The following is an 18,542-nucleotide window of genomic DNA, read 5'->3' as shown; positions in this document are numbered from 1 at the left end:
TAGAAGAGTGAAGAGCTTACACAAACATTGTCATCCCTCAAGACTCCTGGAGATTAGTTCCGGGATTTTAACAAAGTCTGGATGTTCAAGTACATTATATAAATTTATGATATGCTATATATGATAACTTATTTACATGTGTCTTTACACATATTACATATATATAACTTATTTGCATGTCTCTTGCACACATCTTCCTTTGTATTTTAACTCATTCCTAGAGTTCATGTAAAACCTAACAAAGTATAATGTAAATAGTTTTGCTGTATTGTTAATGGAATAAAGACAAGAAGCAAAAACTAATACTTGTTCAGTTTAGAGGAGCCCCTTGTTCCAAATGGAATACCAGATTAAGGAAACAGACTGCATTTGTGGTTTTCCCAAAAAGTTCTTTCTTTTTTATAGTTTTTCGATTTTTTATTTTTTTGGTCAATTTTCAATTTTAATTCTTAAAATGTTTACTGGATAGGATAAGATTTAACAGTCACTGAGTAAAATTTTTATGTAAAACTTTTATTCAAAGATTTTGTTCTGTAATGATTAGTTCAATATTTTTACTTAAGTGGCAGATTTATAAATTATACTAATTGTAGGGGGTCTGGAGAGATGGCTCAGAGGCTAAGGGTACTGACTGCTCTTCCAAAGGTCCTGAGTACAATTCCCAGCAACCACATTGTGACTCACAACCATCCATAGTGTGATCTGATGCCCTCTTCTGGCCTGTAGGTATACATGCAGGCAGAGCACTGTATATATAATCAATAAATCTTTAAAAAATAAATAAACAAATTATACAATTGCAATAATAAATATTATTGGCAGGGACAGTGTAAACAGAAATATAAAATCAGATTTATTTTTCCTTTTGTTTTTAGATTTAAAGATAATCGAAAAGATGACATATGGCTTGTTGATGTGAGTATGTAAATTTAAGTATCAATTTTGCTCTCTGCAAAGAGAACAAATTTGTTTTCTCAGATACTGATACTTGTATTCCCCCCATATGTATGTGGGTGTACATGTATGCATGCATATTTGTTAAGTGTGCATTCACTTGTGTGTGTTAGTGTACGTAGTGTATGTCTGTGCCTATGAAGGGCAGAGGTTGACACTGTGACTTCTTCAGTTGCTCAGCATCTTATATAATGTAAGACAGACTCTTTCACTGATGGAACTCAAGATTTTTTTCTATTTTGGTTAAGTATCTCCCCATCTTTCTCCTGTGTACTTAGACTTTTGTATTTAAATGACCCTGAGAATTTTCTAGTGCCTGGCACAGAAATTTATTTTGGATGAAATGCTGAGAATAGGGTTATTCTGTGGGAAGCTGTAACCTTTTCTTATAATGAGGTGTTGTAGATTATATTTTAAGGAGATTATGTTATGATTTCAGTGTAGACTTAATTCATCTCTTAATTATTTTGAGAACTTGAGTTATATTAATATAACAATAATATCAAACGTACTTTCATCCCAATACTGAGCAAAGCTAAATTTGGGGGTTTGCTCTAACAAATATCGGGGGGGGGGAGTTCGATCCATGAAATAGAACAAGATAGCAGAGTTGGTGACTGTTAAGGTAGAAGATAGGACCTGAGAATCTACTGCTTAAATCTTTCTTCTTTTATTTCAGTGTGAACGTTCCATACTATCAACTTTAAAAATAAGCCTTATTTCATGAAAATAAATAAATACTGTGTTAATATCATATAACCCAGGGATCTAATTAAATCTGATGGTTCTGTGATATGAAGGGCTATGGTTCTGATCAACCTGACTTGTCCCTGTGTCACATTTCTCAATGATCACCTCTACTCTGCTAGTGAAAACAATAGAACTAAGGAAATTCACCTACCTCTTAACTTTTTGTACTAAGAACATATTTTTTTATGAACACAGATTGTATGTGGTATGGTACATGCTTGTTTACTTAGTGTTTTTATATAAACATGGACACATTTGCACAGAATTAGAGACTTTGAGTCAATCACATTTCTATTCTAAATAGATATTGATAGTCAATTAAAATAAAGTTAAAATACTAGTTTTGAGGTATCTATCTATATTTATCTGTTTTGTTATATTGCTTGGATAAATTCTTTGAATATTATGACTGATCCTCATAGTGATGCAGCTTCTTAGTGTGTTTTCTTTCTTTCTGTATAGTTTTATGCACCCTGGTGTGGCCATTGTAAAAAACTAGAACCGATTTGGAATGAAGTTGGGCTTGAAATGAAAAGCATTGGTTCTCCAGTTAATGTTGGAAAGATGGATGCTACTTCCTATTCTAGTAAGCTCATAGTTAATTATTTTATGGTTCTAATAATAGAAATATTTTAATTGAAACTGTTTTCAGGGTGAGTAGAAGAGATGTTTGTTTTATCATGTAAAATTATCATAATAACTTTAATAACTTAATACTTTAAGGTTATATACTTTGAGTTAAATGAATTAGCTATTAAAATTTTAATAAATAATGTGAGCTAATCTTATATTTTGGTTGTGAGCTTAGCCTTTAATGGCTGAGCCATCTCTCCAGCCCATGTGAGCTAATCTTAATCATAGTGTAGACATGCAAGCCATTGTTTGTTCCTAATTGAGTCCACATTGATCATAATATATTATAGGAGACTACTATAGAAAAGTTGATTTTGTAAGTGCAAGCTGAGGAAAAAAGATAGGGAAATAAGTAGAAGTTTAAAAGGTGGACTGAGTTAGAAAAAATAAGTGAGGGTTAGGAAGGTATTGAAAGTAGAAAATGAGATTAATAAATGGATGCAGAAACTGAATGAAGCTGAGACAAGTATAAGTACAATAAGCCAAATCTGCCCTGCTGCCTATTTTTATAAATAGAATTATTCGATGCCACAGTCATTTGTGTATTGTTATGTAGATTATTTTCATGCTTCTTTGTCAAAACTGAGTTGTGACAGAAACTACATGCCCCATAACATAATCTTCATTAAGAAGTGTCTTAAGGGAAATAATAAAAGAAGAAATTAAGCTTAGAGAAGTGTGAGGTATCAGAGCAATTTGGAAAGAGCTTCAGAGACAGTAAGGTTGGTACTGCCTATTGCTCTTGTGTGTGAAACTGGGAAGGCTTCTGAAGATCCTAAGCTTTGGCTTTATCAGTAAACATTTAATTGTGATATTTCTTTACTGGCTGTTTTGAAGTTTGAATGATGTGATACATGTAAAATCCTTTGTGTTCAATAAAATTAGTTTCCTTCTCTTTTACTTAGGAAAGAATTGTGTTATGTGGCAATATGTATGCTTGCTCTCTTTAAAATAAAACAAAAATGAGACAGGCTCTTTCCCTGTAGTTCAGACTGGCCTGGAACATTCTATTATGTCCCTGGACTCATATCACTCTTCTTCCTCAGTCTCCCAAGTACTAGCATTACAAGTATGAAGCAACACACCCAGCTACTTACTGTCCTTTTTTTTTTTCTTTAGGACAGTAAGTTTATGTTCTAGATTGTACTTTGGGTCAAGACAGGCCCATGTTTTTAATCTCAACTCTTACATCCTATTTTGTGGCTATGAAAGAAGCACTTAACCTAATTTTAGTTTTTTGATCGATCAGGGAGCAGTAATCTTTAGGGTGGTGAACATTGCATAATGTTTCATACTTAAAACCCATTGGTGTAGTAGATAGTGCATCTGATGATACAGAAGGAGCCATATTAAGAGTTTCCTACGTCAGGCAAAGTTTTACATTTTATCATTTGTCAATAGGGAGAGAACTCATTTGAGGAAAAGCAAATGACTTGATAAAAGAAATGTTTTGGGCAGAAACTTGTAAGATGAAGGAAAAGATCAATACATACAGAAGGATAATCTATATGAAATGTTATAGGTATTCTGTGTAGGGGCCTGGAAGCTTAGGCTTGAATGGAAACAGCAGAGCAGTAAAAATAATGTTCATAGTAATTTGCAAGGCTGAAGGTATAGATGGGATAAACTGTAATCCTAGATGTACTGCTGTATTGCAAGCAGGACATTTTGCTTTTTGTTATGTTCAAGCTGTCAGCTAGTTTCAGTTGGCAGTTTTTAGTTTACTGATGTTAGTGAATTAGTGATCTAGAATGTAGATGAGTTGTCAGAGCTGGAATTACTAAACCAAATAAATGAACTTTTGAATACTAGAAGGAGATAAAATGACTGGCAGACCCTTGTTGTAGAGAGGAAGGATTATATGCTTGGATTGGTATGTTTGAATTAGTTTTTGACCGTATTAGAAGAGTCTGGCAAGATGGCTCTGTGGTTAAGAGCACTTTACTGTTGGAGAGGACCTACCTAGGTTTGGTTCCAAGCATCCAGTGGGTGGCTCATAACCACATTTAATTTCAGCTTCAGAGGAGCTCACACACATATTTACTTATGGTGCAATCATTCACTTGTCCACTCAATCAGATTATACTTCTTAACTATTTATGAGCCTCCATTCCAATCTTTAGAGATTGTTTAAAGGTCAAACAAGTTCCATTAGGCCAAGAAATGCTTAATAACCTATTAGAGAATGAGAAATAAACTAGTAAGTGCCAAAAAGTCTGGAAAATGGCAGATTAATTGATCATTTGAATCACTTATTGGAAAATACAATGGACATATAAAGAAAAGTCATTAGAAAAAATACATATAATACATGTAATGCATTTAAATTGTAAATATCTTAAAGATAAACTGTGTGATGCCTCAGAGATATTACATTAACTCAAAACACTTATATTATCTGATATTTTAAATTTAGTATTCATTAACTGACCCTTTTAAAGGGGTTCTGTGATTAGGAAAATTAGCCAAGTGAGAGATAGAATTCCTTGATGGTAGAACACTCCCTTGCATGTATAAAGCTAGTAAATTTTGTTTGGTAGTTCAGGTGAGAAAGTGTTTTACATGCTATGAATTCGTTTATAATTTTCTTTTTAGCCACTCTAATTGGGACTTCCCCCCCCCCCACTTTGTTGTTTTGTTTTGTTTTGCTTTGTTGTTTTTCGAGACAGGGTTTCTCTATGTAATATCCCAGGCTATCCTGGAACTCTTTTTGTAGACCAGGCTGGCCTTGAACTCACAATGATCCACCTGCCTCTGCCTCTCAAGTACTGGAATTAAAGATGTATGCCTCCATGCCCATTGGTACATTTTAATTTCATAGGTGTGATTATTACAGCTTATATTTCTCGTTCACAAAACATTGTTATATAGAGCTGACCACACAGAAAATATGCATTTAACACATCTTGTGTAAACTGCATATCTTTGGGAAAGGGGAAAGAGAAACTCATACATATGGAACACTGTCACCTGCCAAGTATTTTACCTTGTGTGATACACTCTGTGGATATAGACCAGTGAAACTCTTCTACTTCCCCTTCCAACTTACAGCCCAACCAGAGCAGTAATACATTCTTTCTTCTTGTTGTTAAGATGTTTTTAATAATTATTTACTGTTAACAGTATTTTGTATCCTTTCGGCCTACAAAGCAAATAACTGACACAGGGAGACTGAAACTTTAAAGCTGCCAGCACTTTGCTGGGCAGAATCTGAACTGATTCTAATCTGCTCATAAACTAATCAAACTATTCTAAGCCTTGTAACATACATATATTCCAAGCACTTGCCACTATGACCCATTCCTCCTCCAACTGTCAAAAAACCTCTCCTCACTCCAGCCTTCAAACTGTCCCCTCCCCTCCAGGAAGTCCCGCCTCTCACTTACTGTTTTTCTGCCTAGCTGATTGGCTAAGCAGCGCTTTATTGATGGTTGATACAATTACTCACTCAGCATTCCTCCACAATGTACACAATGTTTTGTCTGCATGTACACCAGAAGAGGGCACTAGATCTCATTACAGATGGTTGTGAGGCACCATGTGGTTGTTAGGAATTGAATTCAGGACCTTTGGAAGAGCAAGCAGTGCTCTTAGCTCTTAGGAATCTTGTCACTAATTTAATAGGCCAAACATGGTCTATTACAAAAGTCATTCTTTCATAGAAAAGCTGTAAAGTCAGCATTCATTTACCTAGAAGATAACTTAATGAGTGTTCCTTCTATGATGGTATGTACCAGTTGCAGAATCATTTCCCTATAAGCCAGCACATGCCAGACACATTCTAGACATTGGTAATACACCATTGAACAAAGGGAAACTGGGCTATTCCGGTACATAAACTAGAAAAGAAACAATATCCAATAAACATAAATAAGTTATTTTATCATTGAATATACCGTCTCCAATGTACTGTACAGAAAAAGAATGTACTTTTTAGTATGTTGATAAACATTGATAAGTATTCATAAACTGCTGTCTAGAGATCACATAGTTTTGTTCTTATAATTCTCAATGCTTCCTTAAATACCGCAAAACTTTAAATACAGACATTTTGATGCAATTGAGAGTTAAATTGATAAAGGACTGATTTTTTTTTTAAGCCACCTGTCCTTGTTATTCTTTGTTGTCTGTACAGTTATAAACTTTTGACTATTTCATAGATACCTCTCCTGTGCATTTTGGACATTGTGTTTCTCAATATTTGGTCTGTCTACCTGTGTTAAGATTACCTGAGTACTCACTGTTAGTTTAGAATCCAGACACCCACACTGCCATATCATTTGAAAATATTTCAGAGTAGGTTATGAGAATAGTTTTGAAGGCATTTTGAATACTTCTACTGCAGAACTTAAGTTGAAGAACCATAAAGTAGAATATTGGTATGTAGTTACATGATTTGGGTTTGGTTTGAAAGAGGGCTATTCAAAGCAGTCATGTAGAAATAAGATTATTTGACAGTAGCTTATTCTCAGTTGTATAACTGTGACTGAAACAAATAGACACAATGAAACAAATCCCAGTGTATAGAACTTTTGAACTGGAACTTTGAATTAGTATGATTTATTTTTCTTTGTTTCAAATAGTGACAAATTTTTTATCCAGTTTTAATTAGTAATTAATCTAGCATGTCTTAAAACATCTACACATACACAAATATCTACTCTTCCAGGAATCAGTGCTAAAAGTATTTCTCATATAGACGTTAAATTGTATAGTTTCCTCAAATGTTTCTTTCTATTGTGGAGCCCCTAAAACCCTGCTTACTCTCCAGCCTACATACAGGCTTTACAGTAAGGATTATGTCAGCCTCACTTGCACTGGTACCATTCCTATTCCTTGTTCTTGTTAAAGGATTATGTTTGCAAATTTCCTTTCTAGACTGCAAAACATTTTAGTCTACGACTATAATTATAAGATAATGAATGCCATGGTTTTCTTCTTTGTGAGATTTAATACTTAAAAACAATCAAGTTTATATAGATATACTTTTTTCTGAATAAAAGGCTCATATTACTTAGTTTTCTCAGTTTAAAAGGAACTTAGAAATATTTATTCTTTTTCTTATCAAGGCATTGCTTCAGAGTTTGGAGTTCGAGGTTATCCAACAATTAAGCTGTAAGTTGAGTGTTGTATGTTTGTCTGTATGGTTTTAATAGTTCACTCTGCTTATATTTTACTTATTCTAGTACTTTCTTTGGAGGGCAAAGGTTTGGGTTCAGCCATTGTTTTTAAGCCAAGAGTACGATCAAAGGTGAGAAAGTTCACCTCTATACATCTTCATATTTAAGTGTGTGGTATACAGCTAATTCAGTAAATGTGTTCTGGATGTTTACTGTGTAACATGCACTTACACTTACACTTAAGGTGTACATCATAAATTATGAAAGGTCTCTTGAGGAGCCCCAGTATGTTTCTGCTTTGCCACTGCAAATCACATCTAAGAGATTTCATTCTTGTATAATTAATGACACTAACTTTATTAGAGAAAAATGATAAATATTCATTTTAATCTATGTGTACTAGAGAAATTAAGTTGGAAAACAATGTGGTGAGTTGGGAAAAAATGTTTTAAAATGATTTTGTTAAATTTTCCTGTTTTTTACATTAATCTTATTTTCGTGCTGTGAGCAGCTAAGCCATTTTTTTTTTCAGTTTTTTTATTTTAGGTAAACTAACTTTACCCCAATATTTTAAAACCCCCAATTTTTTATATTAGTCTGGGTTTTTTTAATTGACATTTTTCCTTTGTTTTTAGTTTTGTTTTGTTGAAAATGTTATTCTATTACAGTGTATGTTAATGGTCCTTTCTCTTTGTTATTAAGAGCTCTGTTTTTGCCTATTAATTGCTCTTTTGTATCTGTACAGTTGGTTAAATATAAATTTATTCATTGACATGTCTTTTGGAAGATAATCTGTGTTTTAGGAAAACTATTTTTATGCCTAATTCATGATGCATGTTGGGGGTTTTGCTACCACCAAAATAATCTAGTCCCTAGTCCTTTTATTTTCCGCTTGATGGAGAATAATTAAAATTACTCTGATTTAAGCTCTTGACTGTAAATGTACAAATTACTCACTTTTCTGAAGGTTCATACTATAACTCTACACTACAGATTAAAATGTATCTCTGATGTGTATGTGGCACATTGCCTTTTCCTGTGCATTGTAAGTTGCTGGTTCTCAGGGGACTCTGCACACTCTGCTTTACACAAGTGCGCTGCTCTTAAAGCTTCTTCTTATTTAGTGTTTTATGCATTTTAAGCTTATACTTTAGTAGAGGAGGATTGAGAGTAAATATGAGGACGATTAATTTCCAATTCTTATCTTTTATTTTTAAGATTAAAGGGAGACTTGGCATATAATTATAGAGGACCACGGACTAAAGATGATATAATTGAGTTTGCTCACAGAGTATCTGGGTAAGTTGAAAAAGCCTTTACTATATGATTCTAGTATTTGAAAGAAATGTATTTTAGTAGATTATATTGAACATACATATTTTAGATATTAAATGTGTTGAATACATTTATGAAAATATAAGGTTATATAGCATATGCAGTGAAGTTCTGTAAAGATAGATGATATAGTTTATGTTAATTTTTTTCTCCAATGAATTTTAATATATTTTCAAAATTTTTATTATAGATATAACAGTCTGTCCTATATATTAAGGACATCCTAAGCCCCTACCTCAACTCCTCCCAGAGATGCTTGAAACTGCCTAGTACCAGATCATATGAATGTTTTTTTTTCCTTTCTTTCAAAATATCTTGTACTTCTCGCTTTTCACTTAAAGGAAGCACTTGATTTCCTTTCTTTAGTATCTGGATTTCCAATGTCACTAACTTCTGCACTTTGTTCCATTGATAAACAAACTAAGGATTACTTGCTCACAGCCCTGAGTAATTTACTGGCTGTCTCTGTACTCTTTGAAGGAAAGCAGTGTACAGTGGGGCTTCCTGTTATTCAGAACAGTGCACAGTTTAACTTATGGACTGGTTCCTGTGGAAGTTTCTACTTAGTATTATCAGACCATAGTTGTTATGAGTAATTGGAAACATGGTAAAAGAAATTAGGAGTATCTGTTAGCAATTTCATGAATCTTATTTTTTAGAAATAGTTCTTATGTTGTAATGCCGTGTATCAACTTACATAGCGTCTTCTCTAATTTCAGAGTCTTAAAAGAAGCCCAGATGTTATTGCTCTTAGAGACTTGGGGTTTCATTTCTAGTTTGTGGTGATGAAAATATTTTTTTAAATACATCTAAATTAATTTTCTTTGCCATCACATTTTTTTTCAATGCTACCTGCAAAGTATTCTGGCAGTATTGGCTTAGCTAGTGACATAGTTAAAACCCAGTGAGCCATTTGCACTGAATTACCAATCTTTGACTTATTGCTGATCAGGAAGTAGATCCTTCACAAGCAGTTCTTGCTGATTTGAATGTGATTTTTAAAAAACAAGATATCTACATCTTGCTAATGTGTAAAGAATATCAGTGTTTATAATTATATTTGTAATATGCTTATGTGTATCTTTGTGAAGAGCACTTGTCAAGATCAATTTATATTGGCTTTAAAGTTCTACACACTTTATTAGCTTAATAGGATATATTGGTAATTATAAATAGCTTGAGGTTGAAACAGGATAGGTTCGTGGTGTAAAATTAAGCCTCAAAATATTTGTGTAAATGCACAGATTTAGGAATGATCTTTGTTATAGTTTGTGACTCTTATATGTAATTTCAACTGTATTTTCTCATTTTGATTGTATATTTCTCTTCATTTACTGTGTGAATAAATAAATTTTGAAACACGTTTATTTGAGGTAAATGACGCTAGTGGTATATACACTTGACTCTCCTGTGGCTTCAGGTAGTTTTATGTTTGGCAGTTATTGATTGCGTTTTTCTTTAACTGTAAGAAGAGATTCTCCTGATGTGAGAGTGCCTCTGGAGTAGGGGAGATTTCATGACTCAGTTTAGAGTTGCATCACTTGCTGGTTAATTATGAAGGGTTGAAGCAGAGGCTCGGGAGAATGATGCAATGACCTTAAAAACTGTGTGTTTTGAAAGTGTTCACTTCGCAAAATAGGTTCTGTTTATTTTATAAGTTTTGTCGACTAAAAGTATGATAATCTATACCATATTTTTAAAAAGAAAGCATTTATTTTATCTCTTAACTTTATAAGTGATATGTTTTATAGTAACCTTTATTGTCATTCATTTATCCATTTGTTTTAAAAATGACTGTTTATTAAATTTTGTAGGAAAGCTTTCTCTTTGTGCTTCCATTTTATTTTTCTGAAAATAAATAGTAATATAAATTAGAAGCTTGGGACTTTGACCTCTATAGGGTACTTAAGAAGTATGTAGTATTTAAATTGACACATATTATATAAATATTAACTCTTGTTGACTCCTGGGATACTATTTCTGTAAGTATGCTTTTGAAAAGGAAAGAATTCTCAGGTGAATTGTCTTGCTTTTAGCCAAGGACTATAAATGGATGATCATTCTATATCTCACTAATTTAAAATAGTGTCGATGATGTCTAAAATGATTTGAAGCTGTCAGATTTAATTTTGCATACTACATAGAATTTTACTATGTAGTACACAAGTACCATAGGCTGAAATTTTACTTGAGTGGGTTTGGTGATATACATAAGTGCAGATAATACATTGCTAAAACATGTCCCATAAGAATGAATTGTGCTCTATCTTTAGTTCACTACCATTTGTTTTGTTTTCACACAGGGCTCTGATTCGACCTCTTCCAAGTCAACAAATGTTCGACCATGTACGGAAGAGGCACCATGTATTTTTTGTTTATATTGGTGGAGAATCACCCTTAAAAGTATGACATTATCTTTTTTTTCCACATGAACAGACATGTTGTAATTTTATGTTTGCTATGCAGCTATGATTCTTCCAAAACTTTGAAGCAAAATATTTTAGCTTATCTATTTTTCACAATGAAAACACTTTCTTTAGTCTCTCTTACTAAATTTACAATTATGAAATTATCAAATTGAAATTAAGTGAAATTTGGATAAAGCTTGCCTGCCTTAGTTTTTTTTTGCATCACTTTTTCGTACTTTAAGTGAAAGACTGAAAACTGTTGTTCAGATGTTACCTTTTTAAAGCAAAGCACTGTGCTTAAGTTTACTTAATGTATATGTGTATTTGTGTATACTTTTCTTATTGTCACCACCATCATCATTAATCATCATTGCTAATCTCTATTAATAAACCTGAGTCGACTTTGTGTTATAATTCATCAACTCTTTTTGAAGGGGAGGGTAGGATCACTTAGTTGCAATGGTGGTTTGCCTTCACAACAGTACATTTGTTTTAGTTATAGTGTCTTATTTCACTGAAAGGTAACATGGTAGGAAATCTTTATAGTATATTATAGTTAATTGGATTATTAAATAAGGAATAAATTTTTTATCTTTAATGTTTAAGATATCCTTTTTCTGTTCAAATTATAGGAGAAATACATAGATGCTGCTTCAGAGTTAATTGTGTATACATACTTCTTTTCTGCCTCAGAAGATGTGGTTCCTGAGGTAATATTTAATATTTGATTTAATGAATTTTGATTTGGTTCTACATGTCAGATTTATTTGTAATGTTGTATGAAAAGTTTTTTACTACTGATGTCGACTGTTTATAATTCATGAACCAATGCTTCCACAATCATGGCACTTAGAGATTGTGGTTACATTACATTGGTGACCTTCTTTCTTTATGAAATAATATTGGTAAGCAGTGATATATATCAAACCCCAAAGGTGCTTTTAAGTAATAAATTATGTATTGTTGCAAATGCAGTCTACTCCTGGCCCCTCACACCCAGTAGTAAATAAATACTACAAAAACAAGACTCCAGAGATGCTACCAAAAGTAAGTGGACATTGTGAGAGTTGGGATATGTAGGGATGGACAGCTGTTTAATTTTTTTGATCCAAAAAGGTAAGGAAAGAGGGAGGTGTGAGCAGAAAATATTTGAACTGAAGCCTGCTTGATGTGAAAGAGCCTCACACAGGTCTATGGATAGAATATCAGAAAAGAGGAGATAATTCAAATGCCCAAGACAAGAGCATAACTTGCATATTTGAACAGCAGCACAGTAGCCAGTCTTCCTATATCACTGTGAGAAGGGGATAGAAGCAAGCAGAAGACAATTCTTGTTGTATATTTTACAGCATGTATAATGAAGGTGAAGTTCATAAGGAACTCAAGTCGGTTCATTTGAAAGTGCTAAGAGCACAATATTGTGAAAGTAGATTCACAGATCACTTAACCTTTGAACTTGGGAGTCAATAAGCAGGTGAATATGAAATAACTTAGAGTGTACTCTAGCACACTGGTTCTCAACCATCCTAATGCTACGATGCTTTAATACAGTTTCTCATGTTTTGGTAACCCAACCATAAAATGATTTTCATTGCTATTTCATAACTATAATTTTTGCTATTGTTATGAACCTTAAAATGTAAATGTCTGATATTCAGAATGTGTGATATTCAATCCCTGTGAAGTGGTAGTTTGACCCCAAAAGGGTCACGACCACAGCTTGAGAACCATTGCTTTAGTACATAGGTTTTTATGTTACAATGGAAATTCTGAAATGTTTTCAACATGTTAAAGAACCTCTACTTTTGCCAATCTAAATCCACTCCAGTTTACCTATTTTGGTAGAAGACATATTATTTTTTCAGAGCACATAATGTTCATACCCTTAATTTGTCATTTCTCCTTTTTTTAGATCTAAGTATTAATTTTTATATTTTACAGTCAGATCCTTCCATTTTGGTGTACAGATGTGTTATTTTTGGCACATGCAAATAGTTGTGTAACCACTATCTCTTTGAAGCTAAAGAATTAGCTGTACATGATATTTATTATACAACTGGAAATAGAGGCAGGAGCTCAAGGCTAGCCTGGGCTACAGTGAGACTTTATATTTTAAAAACAAAGAAAAAACTAAAACAATAGAGAGCAGACCAGCACCTCCTGTAATGTAAACGCCATGGAATGTAAGGAAGAGATAGATATGGAAATGGATTATCTGCTGTAAGTCCTTCCAAGAAAGGCCACTTCATTGCTTTGGAAGGGAGCAATGCCTCATGCTAACACAGAAACTTCCTAACATTTTTGTGGGTGAGTGGCCAAGAAAAGGCAAATCTAGTCATGATTGAGAGCTTTTTTACTACCCGATATTATGATAGTATTATGTAATTTTTAGTTACAATGTAGCAAGATCATTTATCATATTGCCTCTGTGCTGAGATGTACCTGAATCTATTCACTGTTACTTTTGGGTTACATATACTCATGGGTAATTGCCTAGCCTAATTTTTCATAATTTTACCTGTTTGAAATACATACAAAATAGAAGGAGGTACTTTTAGATGATTCCTTATGAATGCCAATAGTATTTAAAAAGTAGTTTGGAGAGTACTTGTTGCCTAATGTCATCCATAATTATCCTGGGAGGTAGATGTTGTCATTGGCTTTAAGTTTCTAGGCTGAGGCAGTTGAATCTAGATGAAGTAACTGAGTATCACAAAGCTGATGAGTACTGGGGAGTGATATCCTTAGGTAGACTGTTAAAGCATTGGTCCTACTGCTCTGTGCTCCAGAATTCCTCCATCTTTTCCTACTCAAAATATTATCCATGGTCTTATAGAAACTCTTAAGAGTGGTCCTTGTCTTTTCTTATGTCAGGCAGCATGCTTCCAGGGAGGTATCTGAAAACATAAAATTTAGCTGAATTTAAGATTGTACTCTTTCTAGTCTTCAGTAGTGTGGGTGAGGGGTTATTTCCTAGTTTTTTTCAATGCTTTTGAAATTAATTGTAGGTACTTAATGTAGAAAATAAAAATGGTTAATAATGTTTATTATTAAAAGCCTGTAATTGTTATGGTGGTATTATTCTCTAACCTGCTACCAAATCAATAAGTACACAGACACCTGATAGATTTTAGATAAGCCTTATTTTACCTGGGGCTGAGCAAATATTTCCCCTCTCAACTACCCTTCATCTCCCAGTCCCATATCCTATGCCAATTGCTCTAATAATTCCTATCTGGGCTACTTCCCCCCCATCCATAAATCATAAATACTTGCACGTGTTTCTCACCTGGGCTGCTTTGCTCCATCCATCATTAGAGCTGCTCCTCCAAGCCATTTGCTTCTTTTCCTATCTCCTCCCCATGAACCTTAGCTCCACCTCTCACTTCTGCCCTGCCCAGGCTTCAGCATTTTGTTTTGGTTTTTGATTTTTGGTTTGTTTGCTTTGTTTGTTTGGTTTTGGTTTTTTTGTTTTTTGGTTTGGTTTGGTTTTTGTTTGTTTGTTTGGTTGGTTTGGTTTTTCAAGACAAGATTTCTCTGTGTAGTCTTAGCTGTCCTGGACTTACTTTGTAGACTAGGCTGGCCTTGAACTCACAGTGATCCAATCTGCCTGCCTCTGCCTCCCAAGTGCTGGGATTAAATGTGTGTGCCACCACACCTGGCTTCAGCGGTTTTTTTTAACCAATCACCTTTAAATTAGGTAGAGCAAGATTTACACAGTAAGGGAAGATGTACCGGAGAATGTGCTTGTAAGAGAAAGCAAGCAGATCTCTGGAACAAAATAATTCGCAATCAAATACAAAGCACCAGATCATGCTATTACAGGTACTAATTGAATTATTGGCGTTAAAATTTCAAACTTCTGATGTTTTTCTGCAGTATGTGACACTGAAAGAGATTCCTGCTGTGCTTGTTTTCAAGGACAACACTTACTTTGTTTATGATGGTAAGTTCCAAAGCTTTAACTCACATAAGGCCTTTCATAATTAAAACATTGTTATAAGCAGGCATTTATAAAATATTGTGTAAGTGCTGCCACTTACAAAGTATCACATTTGATAGAATCATCTTTTAATCCTTCAGTAGATTTCCAACAATGTACTTCATTCTTAGTTGCTTCCATTGAGGGTGTGTGTGTGTGTGTGTGTGTGTGTGTGTGTGTGTGTGTGTGTGTAATTATTTGCCACTTTAAGAAATAATCTGTATTCAATTTCTATACATTAAAATGTTCAGACTTAATTTTAGGAGGATAGTTAGCTTTCATCACACACCGATAAAATAAAATATCCTCAGCAGAATGAAACTCTTTACCTTCTTTAGGTATTTCTCCCCCTCTGTCAGAAAATACTTTATTTAAATTTTATTTTTATATCATCCATACATCATAAAAAGAAAGATATAATAAAACCCTCATACTCATAAATGGTTAACAGGACCTTACTGTAGTTGTTTCAGTTTTATTGTTTTTCTTTTGAAGTAATTCAAAGCAAATCCTAATGAAATTTTTTCACTGTGTTTCACTATCCTTCTTTTTAAAAATGGGGGTTATATTTTTTTTAGATAACCACTTGATTGTTGGACCACTGAAGAAAAAAATTATTTTCCTTGCTTTAGTAAAGGAACATGTTTTGATATTTTCTTATATTTTATGTCTTGATAACTGCAGAGAAAACTACACATCTCTAATTTTTGTCATTGTGTTCAATTGAACTAACTTGATACATAATTATCACTAGTGCTATACATTAGATGTCCTGCGTTACCCACCTAATGTTGCATAGTTATTTCTGTCCTTTAATTTATACAGGGGATAGTGTGGCAGATACATGACTGTCCTACATCATTAGAGTATTAGATAAAGTGATCTATACAGTGAAACATCAAAGTACATTCATTCAGGAGATAGTTTTTGAATGTTTATAGTCATCACCAGTCAAATGAACTTGAGAAGAACTTGCATACATGAAAAGAGGAGAAAGGAAAGAACCCATATATTTGTCTGTACCTACCTTCTTTTTGGTTAAGAAAATGCTACTAGAAGTGTTCAATGTATACTTGACCATTGTTACTATTTTATGTATTTTTAAAGAAGAGTGTTTTCTTTTTTCTCCCAAGTTAAAATGTCTAGCAGTATCTAGACTCAGCCTTCAAATCTCTTATTCTAAACCTGCTAAGAGGCCCTTAATTCAGGCAACTATAAACTACCTAAGAACCAGCTTAAGGTTTTATAATTATAATACTGTTTTAGATACGTTATCACTTTGCTGAATTGAGACATTACAGCTGCCTTGTACGCTGATGTATTTCCTTTGCTTTGTTTCAAGAGTATGAAGATGGCGATCTGTCCACATGGATCAGCAGGGAGAGATTTCAGAACTACCTTACTATGGATGGCTTCCTTTTGTATGAACTTGGTGACACAGGTAACAAGCATATGGCCATTCCGCTTCATTACAGAATTTTTCTTTGAGTGCTTATTTACTGGTTCTTTTAAAGCTGCATTTCCTAATTAAAGTACACTTATGTTTGCTAGTTCTGCTTTCTAAGAGTTGAGACTTAGAGTACCACGGATATATACTTTCATATGAGGATCAGTGTAGCCAAAGAGGTTTACTAACACCTGATGGTGATGAGGAAGACAAGGGCCTGAATGATTCAAGAATAAGGGAATAAAAAACCAAAACCAAAACCAAACAAACAAAAACCATGAAGCTACAAGTTAAAGTGAAGCCTTCTCACTGTCTCCTAAGGTCTGCTGTTACTTGTGAGTGGGAATCAGTCATACTGTTCATTTCTTAAGGTCATATGATAGAAAATGACAAAGAAAGAAAAATAAATAGAAATATAAGAGTTAGCCAACATAGAAAGTTTAAAAATTATAAGAAGCTTACTTTATTAGGAGAGTATTGTATAGGCTTAGACCCCACTAAAGGTGGGACATCTATATGTTGTTACCACATGTGTTCCCTCTCACAGTTTCATGATCATGAAATGGAAATACAGCGATAGGGAAGAAACATTTGAAAATTAGACACAATTCAAATTAAGCACTGAAGCCAGGTGCTGTAGCACACGTCTGTAATGCCAGCATTCAGAAGGCAGAGAGGTAGATGGATATTTGTGAGTTCGAGCCAGCCTGATCTACAGAGAGAGGCCAGGACAGCCAGGACTCTATTACACAGGGAAACCCTGTCTTGGGGGGAAAGAAGAATAAGAAAAAAACAAAATGAAAAATTAAGCACTGAATAGTACATGAAATATTTCAAGAAATGAAATAATTCTTATAGATGATGTTTTCAACAAAAAGCTAACAGTGAATCAAGATTATGTAGATGTATTAGAGATGTATTATGCAGGGTGAGATTAGGAAAAGCATGAAAATAATGTAAATGATGCTAATTTTTTGGTTTTGGGATTTTGGGGGGGGGGGATTTTGGTTTGGTTAGTTTGGTTTGGTTTGGTTTTTAACTTATTCCTACATTTGTGTTTCTACCTCGAGTGAAACTATACTCAAGTATGTTTATGTATATAAATTCATTTAATTTTTCCTTATAAGTCAGAAAAACTTGCTTTCCTAAAATAAATGGGAGTTTGCTTATGTTCAGTTACATAAGTATTAGAGAGTGGTATCTCACTTTTATTCTCCCTGCTTGGTACAGTGCTGAGAACATAACCCACGTCAGCACCCCGAACACTACTGTTATTACATTGTTCTACCCTCCCGAACATTGTCAGTAGGCATATAACTTACTGTTTTACTTATACTTCAAAAGTAGTGTCACTCAATTTGATTCTATATGCCATCACTGGTGAAATTGTAACAGAGGAAATGGCTATGCAAAAATAATTTCCTTAGTGTTATAAACTACTAGGGCTTATTAGCAATTTTTAGTAAATGTTTTTAAATCAATGTCTTTGTTGTTGTTGTTGTTGTTGTTGTTGTTGTTGTTGTTGTTGTTGTTGTTGCTGCTGCTGCTGCTTTTTCAAAACAGTGTTTCCCTGTGTAGCCGTAGCTATCCTGGATTCACATTGTAGACCAGGCTGGCCTCTAACTTTGATCCATTTGCCTCTGCCTTCCTGAGTGCTGGGATAAAGGCATGTACCACCACATCTGGCAATGTCTTCTTTATGGTGTAGCTTTTGACAAAATATTTCATTACGTTGTTGGTTTGCATAAAATAATTTTAGAGAAATTAAAATAAAATTATTAATATTTACCTCCTAGAGGTAGAAGAAATGTATCATTTGAAGTTGACTAATTTACTGGTCTGGGCTGCAAATATGTTGGCTTAATTTTATGTAATGTGTAAATAATGATTGGCAAGTGAGAATTCTACCACTG

General features: G+C 33.7%; 1 protein-coding gene across 1 annotated transcript in view; it reads left to right on the top strand.

The window, feature by feature from the left end:
- LOC311591755 (protein disulfide-isomerase TMX3-like) overlaps positions 1 to 18,542 on the top strand; it is a 33,782-nt gene that overhangs the window by 3,811 nt on the left and 11,429 nt on the right. The window contains exons 3-10 of the mRNA XM_084803405.1: positions 876 to 915; positions 2,167 to 2,290; positions 7,407 to 7,452; positions 8,676 to 8,756; positions 11,096 to 11,195; positions 11,833 to 11,910; positions 15,080 to 15,146; positions 16,525 to 16,623. Coding sequence (XP_084659531.1) covers positions 876 to 915; positions 2,167 to 2,290; positions 7,407 to 7,452; positions 8,676 to 8,756; positions 11,096 to 11,195; positions 11,833 to 11,910; positions 15,080 to 15,146; positions 16,525 to 16,623 — 635 coding nt within the window. The remainder of the gene's footprint in view (positions 1 to 875; positions 916 to 2,166; positions 2,291 to 7,406; positions 7,453 to 8,675; positions 8,757 to 11,095; positions 11,196 to 11,832; positions 11,911 to 15,079; positions 15,147 to 16,524; positions 16,624 to 18,542) is intronic.

The sequence above is a fragment of the Acomys minous genome (genome assembly GCF_964271855.1).
Source record: "Acomys minous genome assembly, contig: scaffold_27, whole genome shotgun sequence".
NCBI classification, from domain to species: Eukaryota; Metazoa; Chordata; class Mammalia; order Rodentia; family Muridae; genus Acomys; species Acomys minous.
Note: the sequence above shows the minus strand (reverse complement) of the source record. Positions and strands in the feature narration are given on the sequence as shown.